The sequence below is a fragment of the Lepidothrix coronata genome, unplaced genomic scaffold, assembly GCF_001604755.1.
Source record: "Lepidothrix coronata isolate B3197 unplaced genomic scaffold, Lepidothrix_coronata-1.0 Scaffold225, whole genome shotgun sequence".
In the NCBI taxonomy this organism is placed as follows: Eukaryota; Metazoa; Chordata; class Aves; order Passeriformes; family Pipridae; genus Lepidothrix; species Lepidothrix coronata.
The window spans coordinates 948791-963118 of record NW_016690405.1 but is presented as its reverse complement, the minus strand read 5'-3'; the positions used below and the strand labels follow the sequence as shown (position 1 = coordinate 963118).

At 35.5% G+C, this 14328-nt stretch overlaps 1 protein-coding gene and 1 long non-coding RNA gene across 3 annotated transcripts in view; both read left to right on the top strand.

The window, feature by feature from the left end:
• Positions 1-14117, top strand: part of GK (glycerol kinase) — a 36051-nt gene extending 21934 nt beyond the window's left edge. For both annotated transcript variants that reach the window (XM_017833933.1, XM_017833932.1), the window contains 5 exons: positions 8029-8113; positions 11056-11176; positions 11339-11482; positions 12444-12524; positions 14026-14117. In XM_017833933.1, coding sequence (XP_017689422.1) covers positions 8029-8113; positions 11056-11176; positions 11339-11482; positions 12444-12524; positions 14026-14117 — 523 coding nt within the window. The remainder of the gene's footprint in view (positions 1-8028; positions 8114-11055; positions 11177-11338; positions 11483-12443; positions 12525-14025) is intronic.
• LOC108506665 lies at positions 1774-2580 on the top strand. The gene is made up of 2 exons (XR_001877848.1): positions 1774-1811; positions 2499-2580. It is a non-coding gene; the product is annotated as an uncharacterized LOC108506665 (long non-coding RNA).
• Positions 14118-14328: the final 211 nt, after the last annotated feature.

Sequence of the window (14328 nt, the reverse complement as noted above, 5' to 3'; positions counted from 1 at the left end):
ACAAAAGGAAGAGTAATAAAAAGCATAACTTGTCTCTATAGGTTTTTCCTCACTTTCAGTTGCCTGTGTTGTACAAATATATTCAAGTTACAGTGAAATATATCTGTTCACAGTCCTTTTTCATGTACATAATTCATTTGCTAAAAGAAAATGTCTCCCACTTTCAGTGCTTGGGTGACCAGTCTGCTGCGCTTGTTGGGCAAATGTGTTTTCAAGATGGGCAAGCAAAAAATACGTAAGTTGTTATTAAAGTTGTAAGATAAACACTGCTCTGTTTTGAATTTAGTCTTATGTTATTTTTCAAGCTCGCAGCCAAATGCTTTTGTAGTTAGCAGATCTACTTTTTGACTGTACTGACCTACAAAGTAAACCATGTCCTGACTTTATTATATAAAGTAGCGAAGGGGTTGAAGTTACGTGGCTTGTGAGGTGTATTTTGGAACACAGCCACTCTGAGAAAAACACCTCTGTGTGACAGGAGGTTTTTCATTTTAAAATTTTCCAAAAGAGAGATTAAAACAGTTGCAGGTATCATTTAAATTGTGACCTAAAGTTAAATGAATAGAAGCCTATGAGTTAAATTGCATAAACTTGAATGGCACAGCACTGCCGGATGGAAGAGGTTCATTTCAGTTGCAGTACTTAGTTTTGCTTCTCTGTCTAGCTCAGCATGGAGAATATTGCGTTTGTTTTTTCCTATTTTTCAGCCTCTTCATGTCCCCTGTTTAAAATAACTGATCAGTTAAATCGGGCAACTGGTGTAATCAAACACTCATTTGAGAAAAAGCTCTCTGCTTAAATGACTTACTGTTCCATTTACAACCACGTGCTTTATGGAGCATGTAGGTACATGCACAGTATGGGACTTTCACAGGTATAATTACACATCCACCTGTACTTGCGGCTAATTGACCTCCACTTTTTATTTTATATTTATGCACAAATTGAATGTTTAGTGACCTTGTGTTTTAGTAAAACAAACATGGTTCTAAGTAATATTATCACAAAGTATTTTTACAATAAATGCTTTTATAACACAAGAGACCTTTTGAAAAAAAAGCGAACGGCACTAAGCTAAAAGGTAACAGTAAGATTTTTTAGCTTATTTCTGTTATTGCTTTACTCTTTTTCTCTCTAAATATAACTGAAGACAATATCTCAATACTGTTTTAAGCTATTAATTTTTGGGGGTTTAGAAAGGTAGGGAACTCATAATTTCTCAGAATAAATTAGAGTGTATTGTAGGATTTTGTACTCCTTTTATTAAACTGTGTCTGTATGCACATGTACATGTACACATATACGTGATGTGGTCTTCAAATGAGAAACACACCATTTTTAAAAGTTTTTGAATAGAATATATTTAAAGAAAACCCTCTTCTTTATGACAGGGACAAAGTTTCTTAAAATTTCCCCTTTAATATTGTGAAATATTTATTTTATAAAGTAGCTTTCATAATCAGCTTAAGTTGAAGTAGGTAAACACTGCCACTAAAGAGGAATTCACACTTAGTTTTCAGCCATATCTGCTACTTGATAAAGTGTTATACAAAAAATAGCCAGAGAGAGAGGAATGTGACTAGATTTTTCAGCTTCAGGCTGCATTTAAATCAACCTTTTTGAGGATGGTTTTATCATCAGTTAATGGTAAAATAACCTTCAAGGGTCAAAATGTGATGTCTTAATTCTCCATGAGGGACTCATGGATTGATGAGCTGCAGTAACAGGTCTAACATTTTGGTCTAACTTTGCTTTGCTTTCATGCCAGGTACGGAACAGGCTGTTTCTTGCTCTGCAATACAGGTCAGAAGGTCAGTTGCATTTTTTAGTTGTTCCCTTTTATTTTTTTTACAATCTTTATTTAAGTTCTCGAATACAACTGTGTGTTAGCCTTTCTTAGACTTACTAACTACAATCATGTTGCCAGACATAAGGAAAAGCACAGACTGAAATCTGAAAGAATAGAAAATAATTGTTTGTTGAAGGTATTTCAGTAAGACTCCATTTCCTAGCTCATTAAGTGTCCAAATAGAACTTTTCATAGCAAGTTTCTTGCTCTTTCCCTATACAAGTTTCTTAACGTCACACAGAGAGGCTCAAGTGTTGTGTTACTTTAACCACAGGCCTTCTTCCTTCTCTTGGCTATTTTATTTCTTCTCTTTACTTTTCTCTCATTATTTCTTTGTAGTTGGAGTTGAATAAACAACTCAAAGCTTTGGCTTCCTTCTCATTTCCATCTCCTTCTAAAGATCCCCAATTCTTTGCCATAAGGAGGCTGGAAAGACCTGTGGCAGCTTGTGGAAATGAGAATTAGCACCACCAATCTGAGAGTTCTATAACAGGTGTTTATTTAGACTGACTGATAATGTACTTTGTTTAAACTTTCCATATTTCATTTGAAGGTTTGGTTTCTTGTTTATTATAATTTGAATGTTTTAATTTAAATATTTCCTGCCTCTGTTCATGTTTTACCTTTTTTTTCCCATTTCCTCATTTAGTCGGTGTTTTCTGAGCATGGTCTTATAACCACAATAGCTTACAAACTGGGCAGAGACAAACCTGTTTGTTATGCACTAGAGGTAAGTTCAGTAGTTTCTTCCTTTTTTTAGTGATACATGTTCTTGTTTACTTCTGTTATCTGGTATTTTTATGTTATCTGGAGCTGCATGGAAATGTTTTAGCTTGTGTGCCTCAAGGTTTATGTGTGGTTTTGGTTATCCCTATCTCCAATCTATATCATGTAATCTAATAAAATATTTCTTCATTGCTTCATTTATATTTTCAGAGCAAGATGGTGAAAACTTTTCTTTTGTTATTCATTCTCTCAAATCCTTAATGAATGTTATAAATAAATAAAACAGAAAGATTTCTATACTAAATTTGGTTTAAGAAAAGAGGGGGGGAAGTACTAGTGTTTCAGTTATCTTCTCATAATAAAAGTCATAACTAAATGTTTTTTATTTCATTGTAATGAATTTTACTTCTACTTTTAAAAATCTGAACCAAATTTCTGGGACGAAAATCCTCTAACAATTTAGATTTTTTTTACCTACTTAGATTTAGATGCCTACTTACAGAATTTAGTTCCTTGGTTCTCCACACAAGTCTGAGGGCATCCAAATTCTGTAGAAAATTGTATTTTTACATCAGGGTTCATTGTTTTAAAGCTCTGCTGCTGAAGCACAGATCAGCTGAGCACCTATTTGGCACTAAAGCTTTATTGGAAACAGCAAAATAATTACTCTTCCACCTGTGCTGCTTAAGTGGACTAACTATTATAATCTAATAGTTATTCTTGAAACAGATATACTGAATTCTCTGCTGATGTTGAGCTTTTGCAGACATCCTATGTTTTCCATGAGAAACAAAGACAACACACAGAATTTTTTTCACTGGGAGAATAGTTTGTGGCTTATAGTACTTTACTAGGATGTAGGAGGCTGTGTTCATTTCCTTCCCTAAGGAAAGTGAATCTTGCATTTGCCATGTTCTGTCAAGCTTTGGGATTTTTATTTTGTGTGGGTGTGTGAGAGGTTTGTTTTATTTTTAAGCCATGTTCTGGAACTGTCTTGAGAGTGATTTTTATTTCTGCATGCTGAAACACATGCACGTGTGCTTTGCTTCTTCGCCTCCACGTCATTATTGATATTGTCTGAAAACAAAGCTTCAACAGAAGATGTTGAGTGTCTTTTATCCTATATCCATGATAGAATCATCCACAGTCTGCTGCTTAAGACACTTCCCAGAAAGGCAAAAAATATGGATTCAACCTTTTCTTTTAAATCAAACTGGTATCTTGTAACAGTAATAGCCAGCTGCTTAGAAAACACCCCTGCCCCTTCCAGCAATGGCTTTGAATGAAAATACAATGCTGCTCCTGTTTTACTTGAAGCTTGGTCTGGTAAACTTGAGATTGTCTTGTGGAGAAGTCCATTTGCACTTTGGAGTGAGATAAGAGCCATGTCATTTATCTGTGGTATGATGGAGCCATGCAGGGCCAAATTCAAAAATTCAGAGCAATTTTGCTGGCAAATGCACCAGTGCCTAAATTTTCTGTCTTTCTGGGCATTTGTATTTAGACTGGATGTAATCAGTCTTGTTTCTTTAAATGAAAGCATAAAAATCTTATTTTGTCAGGAAAAGAAGTCTGAGGCTACCGGACCTCATAACTGTATATTCAGGAGAAGACATAAATTAGAAAGACAAGAAAACTGCTTAGGAAATGTCATGGAAAAAAGCACACAATATGTACCTTTTCTGCCTGGAGCCTGTGTAATAGGCTGCCCTTTTTACACTGCAGTCTCCAGATGCCAAGAAACTTGGGGGTTAGTTGTGAGCATTCTTGGGAGTGCTTCAAGCTGTGACTGTAAGCCTGCAGTTCGAGGCCACAGCTACCCCTCCTCTCCAGTCGTTTAAAAAGGAACACAAAGCTACCACCTGTTGTCTCCTAATGTGGTGATTTTGTTTCCTTCAGGGATCTGTTGCAATAGCTGGTGCTGTTGTTCGTTGGCTGAGGGACAATCTGGGTATCGCTAAGTCTTCACAGGAAGTTGGTGAGTATTTACAATTTGAAACTGTTCAGGTTTTAAAGTTTTCCAGTGTCATAATGTCTCTATTGGTGAATGAAAACTCAAAATATTAAAGAAAAGATGGAAGATGCATGTATTTCGCTATGTTTAAGTAATTTGCTTTGCATCCATGAACTCACTGTTATTGTTACATGTATTTCATAAAGCCTCTCAATACAGCCTTGGAAACTTTGTTCTTTTGCAATCTGTACTTTTTAGTAGTTTCCCTAGCAAACAGATATTCAGTTGGATACTATATATACAATGTATCTCCTGTTTTCATGTGGTGTTGAATTTTCCACAGTCAAGAGTATTTAAGTCTGTATTACAGAAATCAGCCCGTATTTGATCCTGAACCTACATATTGTTGTCATAAACATGAGAACTTGAGGCCCTACATGTGCAATAATTTATGTAGAAGGCTTCATATCCATTGAGTTAGAGACCTCAGTTTGCAAAGTTGCCTCTTAAAACGAGTTGTGAGAGTAATCTGTTTTGGCTAAGAATACAGTAATCCTTTAGCAGTTGCACAGCTGATGTTTTCTGATTGAGCTGAACTGAACAAACTGGTGTGTGACATTATAGAAACTAGGAATATATCAAATTTTGGAAAAGGAAAAAATATCAGAAGCATGCAAGGGCATAAGTTTGAAAATGATTAATTTAATAAGATTTAGGACTAAAAAGAGATTCCTTACATATTTTTAATAATTTCATATCTTATTGAAAGGTGGAAAAATTCAGAATTAAAATTTTATATAAAACTTCAAAGATTAAGCAAAAACTTAAAACATTTTTCTGAAAGAAAACTTTGCAGATCATACAGCAGAATATAAACTACTGTCACATGAATTAGTTGTTGAGACGCTACAGTACCTCTTCACAGGTTTGACTAGACCTTTGGAAGGTTTCAGTTTCAAGAACTTTAACCTTGTCAGTGTTGGTAAAGTCATGTAGGACTTCATCATCTCTTTGTGTTTCCCTAAACATGTCCTTCCTTCTCCCTTCACTCCTTTTTTAAGTGGAGTCTGTATAAAAGTATCATTTTAGAAAGACTTTTTTAAGTTTTCCTGCTATTTTTGTCTAGTGCTATGCTCCTCTGATCAATGCAAACAAAAAATTTACAAAAGCAGAAAAAAATGCTTTCCTTTCTTGTTCTAGGAATGAGCTGCATATTAGCATTATTTTCTTTGCAGTTCTAGATGTCTTAATATAATTTTTTTAATTACAAATATTTTAGTATTGAGTTCGTATATCCACAGTTATTACTCAGATATTAAGAAACTTTAGAATTCCTTGTAGGTGGCCTTGTGATTTATATACGTAAGCTGAGAATTTGGAACTCTAAATTCATTTGAAGTTAATGGGAATTTAGTTCTTAACTCCCTTTGGTCTTGATCCAGTTTCACTTGCTTGTCTTGACTCAAATGTAAGAAAAGTGTGACCTTTTGGACTGCTTTGAAGATTGCATTCTTTACCCACAGGATAACCTTTGAAAACCTCACGGAATCTAGGTCAGAATATTGAGCACATAATTTGGGGGTTTGGTTTTGATTTTACATTTTACATTTCCCACAACTCCCTATGCTCCATATTCCATTCATACCGTTGCAAACAGAAAATTAGTTAACAAGGAGCAGAGTGCCAGCACTAGTTGTATTTTTTATTTGTATACATGGCTTGATTATTTTTGTAGCTACCTAATATATTCTGAATATTTTTCCAATTTAAATAATAACACTTTAAAGTGATATATTTAAGTGTTGGTACAGTTGTGAAAAGCTAACTGAAGCTTGTTTGTGTGTGTGTGCATTAGAAAAACTGGCTGCAGAAGTGGGGACTTCTTATGGCGTCTACTTTGTGCCAGCATTTTCAGGACTGTATGCACCATACTGGGAGCCCAGTGCAAGGGGGTAAGGATCTGACTGAATACTGCATTTGGGGAGGATTTTAATCATTTTGCAAATCTACCACGCTTGTCCTTCCAGGCATGGGAAATTGTTCTTTTTGTTCCTTTGATGTGTCCAGATACATCGTTCTCTGTGGTATCTTAAAGAAACTACTGAGTTTCTGTTTTGTATTTAACCTGTTCAAAACAGCAATTGCTACTGGGAGAAAAAGAAGGATTAGCCAGCTCAGCTACTCATCCTCCTCGCCCCTTCTTGCCTCTCTCTGAAAAAAAAAAAAAGAAGGGGGGAAGGAGGGCAGGGAAAACAATTTCTGGTTCTGAAAGGATTTTCATCTCACTAAAATTAGAAGAGGTCTGCATTCTTGTGAGCTGTCAGGCAACAAAAGTAGGAAAGGAAGAATATAGTGCTGATTAGTCGTTTGTGTTCAGTTTCAGGCTACTTAAATCCTTCTGACTTTTTCTCCTTCCTCTTATACCCAGCTTTCTTTCCAGTCTATTGAAAACTTTTCTACTCCTTTTTTCCAGCCCCTTTCTGGATAGTTCAGACGTAACTAGCTGTAGCAGTAGCCTTTCATTTGTCTTTTCTGCTGTTTTAAGTTTGCCTACTGTTCCTGGAATCACACATGCCATGGGAATCACAGAAGCATATAAATTTATATATAAAATAACTTCCCTAAAGTGAGAAAAGAAGTCCTAAAGGATATCTAGTTCCCAAGGTTTCAAGTAGTTTCATCTTTAGAATTTATATGCTTCTTGTACGTAAGTAAAAAGAAGAATCTTTGAGATAGATGTTTTTACCATTTTTCAGATCACAGTGCTTAACTTTTTATCTGTTAAAAGCTGATCTTTGGAATGGTAACAACTAAAAATGCCCTTTAATATCTTTGAACTTGCATGTATCCATGTGTACCAAATACAGCAGCTTTTCTGTGTAGCGTGCTGCTGTTCCTTGAATGCTGAAATAGGATAAAAGGATGGTTATTTGCTCTGCTGCAGTTCAGAGTACATTGACAGAATTCATCTTACCCATGGGTAGATTTAGCAGAATTTCCATATCCAAAAACCTCTTTGAAGGTTCAGAAACAATCAATGGCCAGAAAGATCTGAAAACAATTTCAAGCATTTAGAGCACAGCACTGACCCAAACTGTGCTTTTCCATAAGAACTGAAAGCAATAGAGAATTTATTAAGATTATAGTGATAATTAATATTATTTTTAAAGAGAAATCAGTCTGAATTAAACTTTTTTTTAAGGCAGACTAGAATTTGTGGGGGTATTTGTGTGTGTGTATGGGTGAATATACATCCATCTGCATGCAGATTGGCAAAACCAAATTAATTTATGGCACCTTAATTGATTGGAACCTGAAAGCACCTTTGTAAGGAAAAGGAGAGAGTTTAGATTAAAGAAAAACAAGCTTTTTAATATTAAAAAGGAGTCCTCATACAATGGACCGTATGAGCTTTGAATTAGAAGACCTAGGTCTGAAGTAACAGTGTACGTCTGCTAAGAAGTGTGTCCTAACTTTGGGGTTTTTTCTCTCTCAACAGTATTATCTGTGGCCTTACTCAGTTTACAAATAAAAAACACATCGCCTTTGCTGCACTAGAAGCTGTCTGCTTTCAAACGCGAGAGGTAAAGGAAAATTGGGTCCTAAATTCATTGTAAATTAGTATGATAACAGGAACTGTAGCTCTTCAGGAAAAGAAGAGATTTAAAAGATGTAATGAAGTTTCATCACATGCTTTATATTGTACCTCAATGCTATTCTTGTCTTTGCTTATTGCTAATGTTGAAAAATTGTTCCTGTGGATTTATACAAGATTGACTGGTACATTATTTTGGAGTGGCAATGCTGCCTTTTATCCACACTTAAAATATGGTAAACATATTTTGTGAATATTTTGAGAGGCAGAACATAGAAATATTAAAATGACAAGGCCAACGCCATAACTACAAAGTTTCATTGGTGTAGGAGACTACATTTTACATTGTCTGCTGTGACAGAGGTGGCTTATATTGCTTCTGGTACACAAGAACAAAAATGAGTTAAAGTGAGACAACAGCAAACACACCAAGGGAAATCTGTGTTCACTTCCTGCCCATTACATCCTTCACTGCCTTAGCTGGAATCCTGCAACAGCAAACCGAAATTCTCACAGAGGAAATTAATCCCCCAACCAAATCAAAGGGATTGATATCAGTGTGGGCATTTGAATCTTTATATCACCATCTACTCCTCCCTGTGTTTGCATTCAGGGTAAAGTTACAGGGAACTAAACTGACGGTCTGGTTTGTTGTCTGCTTCTCTTTCCTTGTCTGTTCTCCCATCCATTCCCTCTCATGTGACACCTCAATGAACTTTCCAGCAGAAAATTATCCCTCTTTTTGCTGGGCTATTTTTCCACTGGATTAATGACCTCAGCTGCCTTGCAGAGGAGTGCAGCAAATGTCAGAATGTGAGACAGGGCATGTGGCTGAGAGTAGCAGAGAGGAGAATAAAGCTCTTACACTGATTGAGGGTGAAGTTTACTGTTTGAGCAGATCTAATACTCCCCCATACTTTAGCCAATGTGCTTTTATCACAGTGACAGGAGTGCCTAATCAGGTCTCTGGGTACACTTAAATGAACAGATTAAGTCCTATTGGCACAGATAAAATATGTATACATTTTCAAAGATACATCGTTAGTTCTGTCTTGTCAAAAACAAAGTTCTTTTAATTCCAGTTAAAATGGAAGTCTTCAGGAAATCCCTCAAATTTCACATCCATTGGAGTTCTTGCCTGTTTTATTGTGACATTCTGAGTACTTTATAATTCAAAAAGCTCCTTCCTTATGCAGATAGATGACACTTGTTGTGTTTTTTCTTCCTGAAGGCATTATGGAAAAATAAGCAATTTTTCAGTTCTAAGAGGTGTACAATGCTGTCATTAAACAAAAGTTGCATATTTGCTTTTCATCCAACCTCCATACAATAGAGATAGCAGCAGCCTGGTTATGATTTGTTTTATTCCTTTATCTTCCTTGTTTACAACATTATTTTAATTTAATTTTAATCTCTACTGAGTGCATGATGATCCAACATGCTCTTTTCACAGTGACAAACAAAACCAGAGCCTCCAACAGCGCTGAAGTTCTGAATGGTAAAATAGGCAGATAATATGGAGTTAAACAAATGTAAAATGATATATATGAAGGAAATAAGTGGTGGAGAGCAGTGCTAGTGTAGCACTGCCAGCAAGCTTTGCTGCTGTGCTATGAGGTCTGTTTTCCTGGTTATTTTTAGTGCAGGCCCATGGACAGATGCTGCCACCTTGAAAACTGGCCTTACTCTTACCTTGTTATTTTTAACCTTTATTTATCCTGTGGCAGTTTCTTTAGTTCCTTTAAAGATTTTGTGGTAAGGGACCTTGCTTATTTACTTTCTGGGAATGGGGAGAATCTACTGGACAGTTTGTCTCTATGAAGTTTTCTACTACCTTGCATGCCTACAATTTTTTTGTTCTTTTTTAAATAGCATGTTGACTTTTCCCAGTAAGGACTGTATAAATGGGTACTTTGTGAGCTACAGAACAGGGCAGAATGTGTTGTATTTCTCATCTTTTTTGTGATCTGTGTTGCTTTGTCATTTAAAGCTGAGAAAAACACACCTCCCTTTTATTCAAATAAATTGAAAAATTACAGAGAGAAAATCATTCTGCACTTGTTAATCCCTAACTTGTAAACAGAAATTATGTACTAACCTTACAAAGTGCATATGAGACATTTAACTGACTGTTTTTACAAAACCCTAGAAAACCCACTATTCTGTATTTAATGGTGCTTGTAGGGTAATGCTGTGGGGTTACCGGTAGCTAAGGTTTGAGGCAAACCTTATGTTTTTAGGAAATCCTCTAAAAAGCATATTGATAAGTATCAGTGAATTAAATGCTCCACTCATAGTTAATTAGCCTTTTTTCAGCTATCGGCTGTGCTCAAAAGAAGGAAACATAGTTTTATAAAAAATTACACTAACAGTTTATTTTTGCTGTCTATCTGGTTTAATGTAAAATTCTCAGTTTTCAACAACTAACTCAAAATATTTGAAAAGGTTGCTCTTTCAAAGGAGTTCAATATTCTTCAGTTCCTACTGAAATGTCTTGTAGGTTGTCAGGTCCATGTTTTAATCTCTCAATTATTTAATGCATCAAATTAGAGGAAGTATCTAAACAACCTAGCTCAGCTAAAGGACTCCATTTATTATTGCTTCTTCCTTTGTTATCTTTGAAAAATGTTGTAGTTGTCATCATCTTTTCTTCAAAATTCTTCTTCTCAGGCCACATGAGCAGCACACAAGCTACATATAGAGCATCAGAGGAGAAGGATTCCTACACTAGGATTTCTGTAATGAATAGATGCATGTGCTGTATAATAAACAAAACTCTATTGTCACTACTTCTGTTTTGCTCTTTCAATATATAGGAGAGGAGAATGATGTACTTAATGCTCTTCAGCAAATGCTGAAGTATCAGTATTTAACACTCAGAGAGTATCGTGTATTTCTCTGCAATTAAGTTGTATATTACTCTTACTTAAGATTTTAGATGCCATGAACAAGGACTGTGGGATACCACTAAGTCAGTTACAAGTAGACGGAGGAATGACCAATAACAAAATCCTCATGCAACTCCAAGCAGACATTCTTTGTATTCCAGTAGGTAAGATGAAATTGCAGCTCCTATTTTCTTTTTAAAGCTACTGAGAGCAGATTGGATGCCTTGTTCAGTTGTTTTTAGATGGATACATAAATCTTTAGTTCTAATGTCATCAAAGTGACTTTCATTACAAATTATCATGATCCTCTCTGTGATTTATTTCAGTAAAGCCATCAATGCCTGAAACTACAGCTTTAGGAGCTGCTATGGCAGCAGGAGCTGCAGAAGGAGTTGGAGTTTGGAGCCTGAATCCTGGAGATTGGACAGCAGTGACATCTGAACGATTTGAACCACAGCTCAACCCAGAGGGTAAAACCCTTTTATGTTATCTGAGTTGCAAATTTATCTTTTGACCAACAAGTCGGGTTTTTTCTTTATTGCAGTCTGACATGCTGATATAAAATGAATATTCTATGAACATCCTCAAAAATGTTGAAGATCAAGTTGGTGGTGTTTGGCTTAGAGAAAAGTGCATTTCCATTGCTCTTTTCTGCTCACATTGACCAGTAAGATTGGAGGATGGTTAAAACAATGTAGCTCCATCGAGGAATATGTTGGGGTTTTTTTCTGTCTTCTCTTTCAAAGCAGCTTGGCACTGGGCATTGCAGTCAGTAGCTTTGGATTCATAGCAAGTAAAATCAAAGAAATCTTGAAAATTTTTGATGTGAAAGATGTCTTCTAAGCTCCTGTGCATTTGTGAGTTTTCACAGATGTAGAAAGGACAGACTGACTGTTTTGGGGAGATTCCTTTTTTTGGCTTTAAAAAGCTTACGTTAATTAATGGGTTTTAACTAACTATATTTTTCATCAGTTCCTAAGTGCTTGTAGAGCTGGAAAGTACGTACTTGATATAATTAATCCCTGTGCAAGACAAATGCTTTTTTGTCTTTTCAATTTCTTAATTTTTGGTACATACTTTTGTCTTACAATTTGATTATAATTACTTCTACAATCCCTACTTCAAGACAACATTTTCAACATTGAAGGGTTTCTACATGAATATCAATTGCTTCATTTTGTCCTGCTTGTAAATCTTCTTAATGGTGAACATGCAGAAAATTGATTTTATTTCTTCTTACTGTGCTTAACTGTGGAGTTTGGGGTGGAGGTTTTTTAATTCAAAAAAGGATTTTATAATGCTTTTTCTGCAAACAAGCGATACTGTGCTAAAGAGTGGAAAACTAATATTGTAGTGTTTGGTTCTTAAATACTTGTGGTTGTATTCCTATGCATTGAGAGGCTTTTCTGTTTGCTGGTTCCTTAATTTCAGAAAGTGAATTTCGGTACGCCAGATGGAAGAAAGCTGTACTGAAATCTATGGGCTGGGAGACAGCTGAAGCTTCTTCAGAAGGTAAACCAAAAATTAATGCAGGTTAAGTATTATTAATTAACCAGTTAGCCTTTTCTGTTCATGCCATCTCTGGACTATTACAGTGATTTAAAGATCATTATTTAAAACCACTGTGGAAACAAAGCAGGAAAATATGTAGTTCTTCCTCTTGAAAGGAGGGCACAAGTAATATCTTGTAGGGCTCTAAAAACAGAAAATATGAAATCAAGACTAACTGCAGGTTTTGCAGAGTGGTATTGGCTTACAAAAGAAAAAAAATCTTACCTAGAAGAGATACAGCACAATTCTAAGACATTGCAGGGATTTTGTAAACTTTCTTATACTATAACCTCATGTTTCAAAGGAGAAAAGTTTCATCCTGTGATTTTTCTTGCCATATCTTGCCTTTGTCATTTGCTGTATATTATAGAGGGGTTGATATCCACATCAAAATCTATTTGACTCATAAGAGTTAAAAGCAAGAAGTTATCATAAAGTGAAGAATTGCATAGACCTGTTGTTCACACACAGAGAATATAAAAACACTCTTGAGGGACTGAACAAGATCTTTCTTTTGAAGTATAGGGCTTTCTCATCTGTCAGGTTTGAATTAAATTAAAGCTGCAGTCTTCTATGATCTATAATTTGAATTTATATTTGAACACTATTTCAGGATAAGTTTGCAGTCCTTAATCATCCTATAACACATCATTTGTGGGTTTTATCTCTATTTCATTTCCCTCTCATTGGAAAAACTGTTAGAATGAAAAGTATTAAGTAAAGAATCCTCAAAATATAAACTCCCCCCACAATCCAAAAGCTACAGTTGGAGCCCCAAAGCTTCATGAAGTCTCTTTATTCTTGAAAGCTAAAATTTTCCTTTCGCCATCCTATATGTTGATTTAAGTATTTTATTTAACACCATGTTTTACAAACAAGTCTGCCAAGGCTACTGGGAAGGGAAACAAGTAATTTAGCATGAGCAACAGGTAATTTAGCATGAGCAACATGAATCACTTCAGAATCATATTCAGTCCATTATGATATGGACTCTGATGCTTCTCTTACTTATATATCTTTATTTCCTTTTGAAGAATAAAAAATTCTGCCTTGAAGAAAGTAAAACTTGATCTTTCCCTTCAGTTCATGTGAAAAGAGACATATTTATCAAAACTTATCTCAGCGATTGTCTGGTTTAACGCCTGGGGGGAAAATGTTATTTTCCTTAGTTCTTGCTTTGAAGCTTTGTCTTCTGCTTGCTAGGGATAGTTAAGATTGAAGAATATTAGAAATGGGCTCAACCTAGATGGTGCTGACAGTAGAATTTAGATTTGAATTCTTACATTGAGAGTCTGTTTTGTATTGTTGTGGGGTTTGTGCATAATTTTTTAGTTTTTCTGTGAATGTCACTACATTTGTTATCTTTTGCTGTTCATATGATCTTTAACACATATATTGCAATTTATATATATTTCTCTTTTGATTTGCTTGACTGGAAACACCCTCCCCTGGATGACATCAGGTGACACTAGTATCTTCTCTAGTCTGCCTTTGGGTCTTTTTATTATGAGTAGCATGGTAATGTTAATCGGAGCAAAGTACGTCTCAGGTTAGTTATTATTTGACCTAGATCCCTTTAAAACCTATCTGCACTAGTTTAAGTGTTGGGTTGGGGTTTTTTTGTATTCCATCTGTTTGTTTCCAGCAAAAATTACTGATGCTTTTTGTTGTTCATGCACACGAATGTTTGAGGGTGTTAATCAGACATAATGCACCGAAGGGAGCCAAGTAGAGGCCATCTCAAATTCATCCTCATGTGCCATGA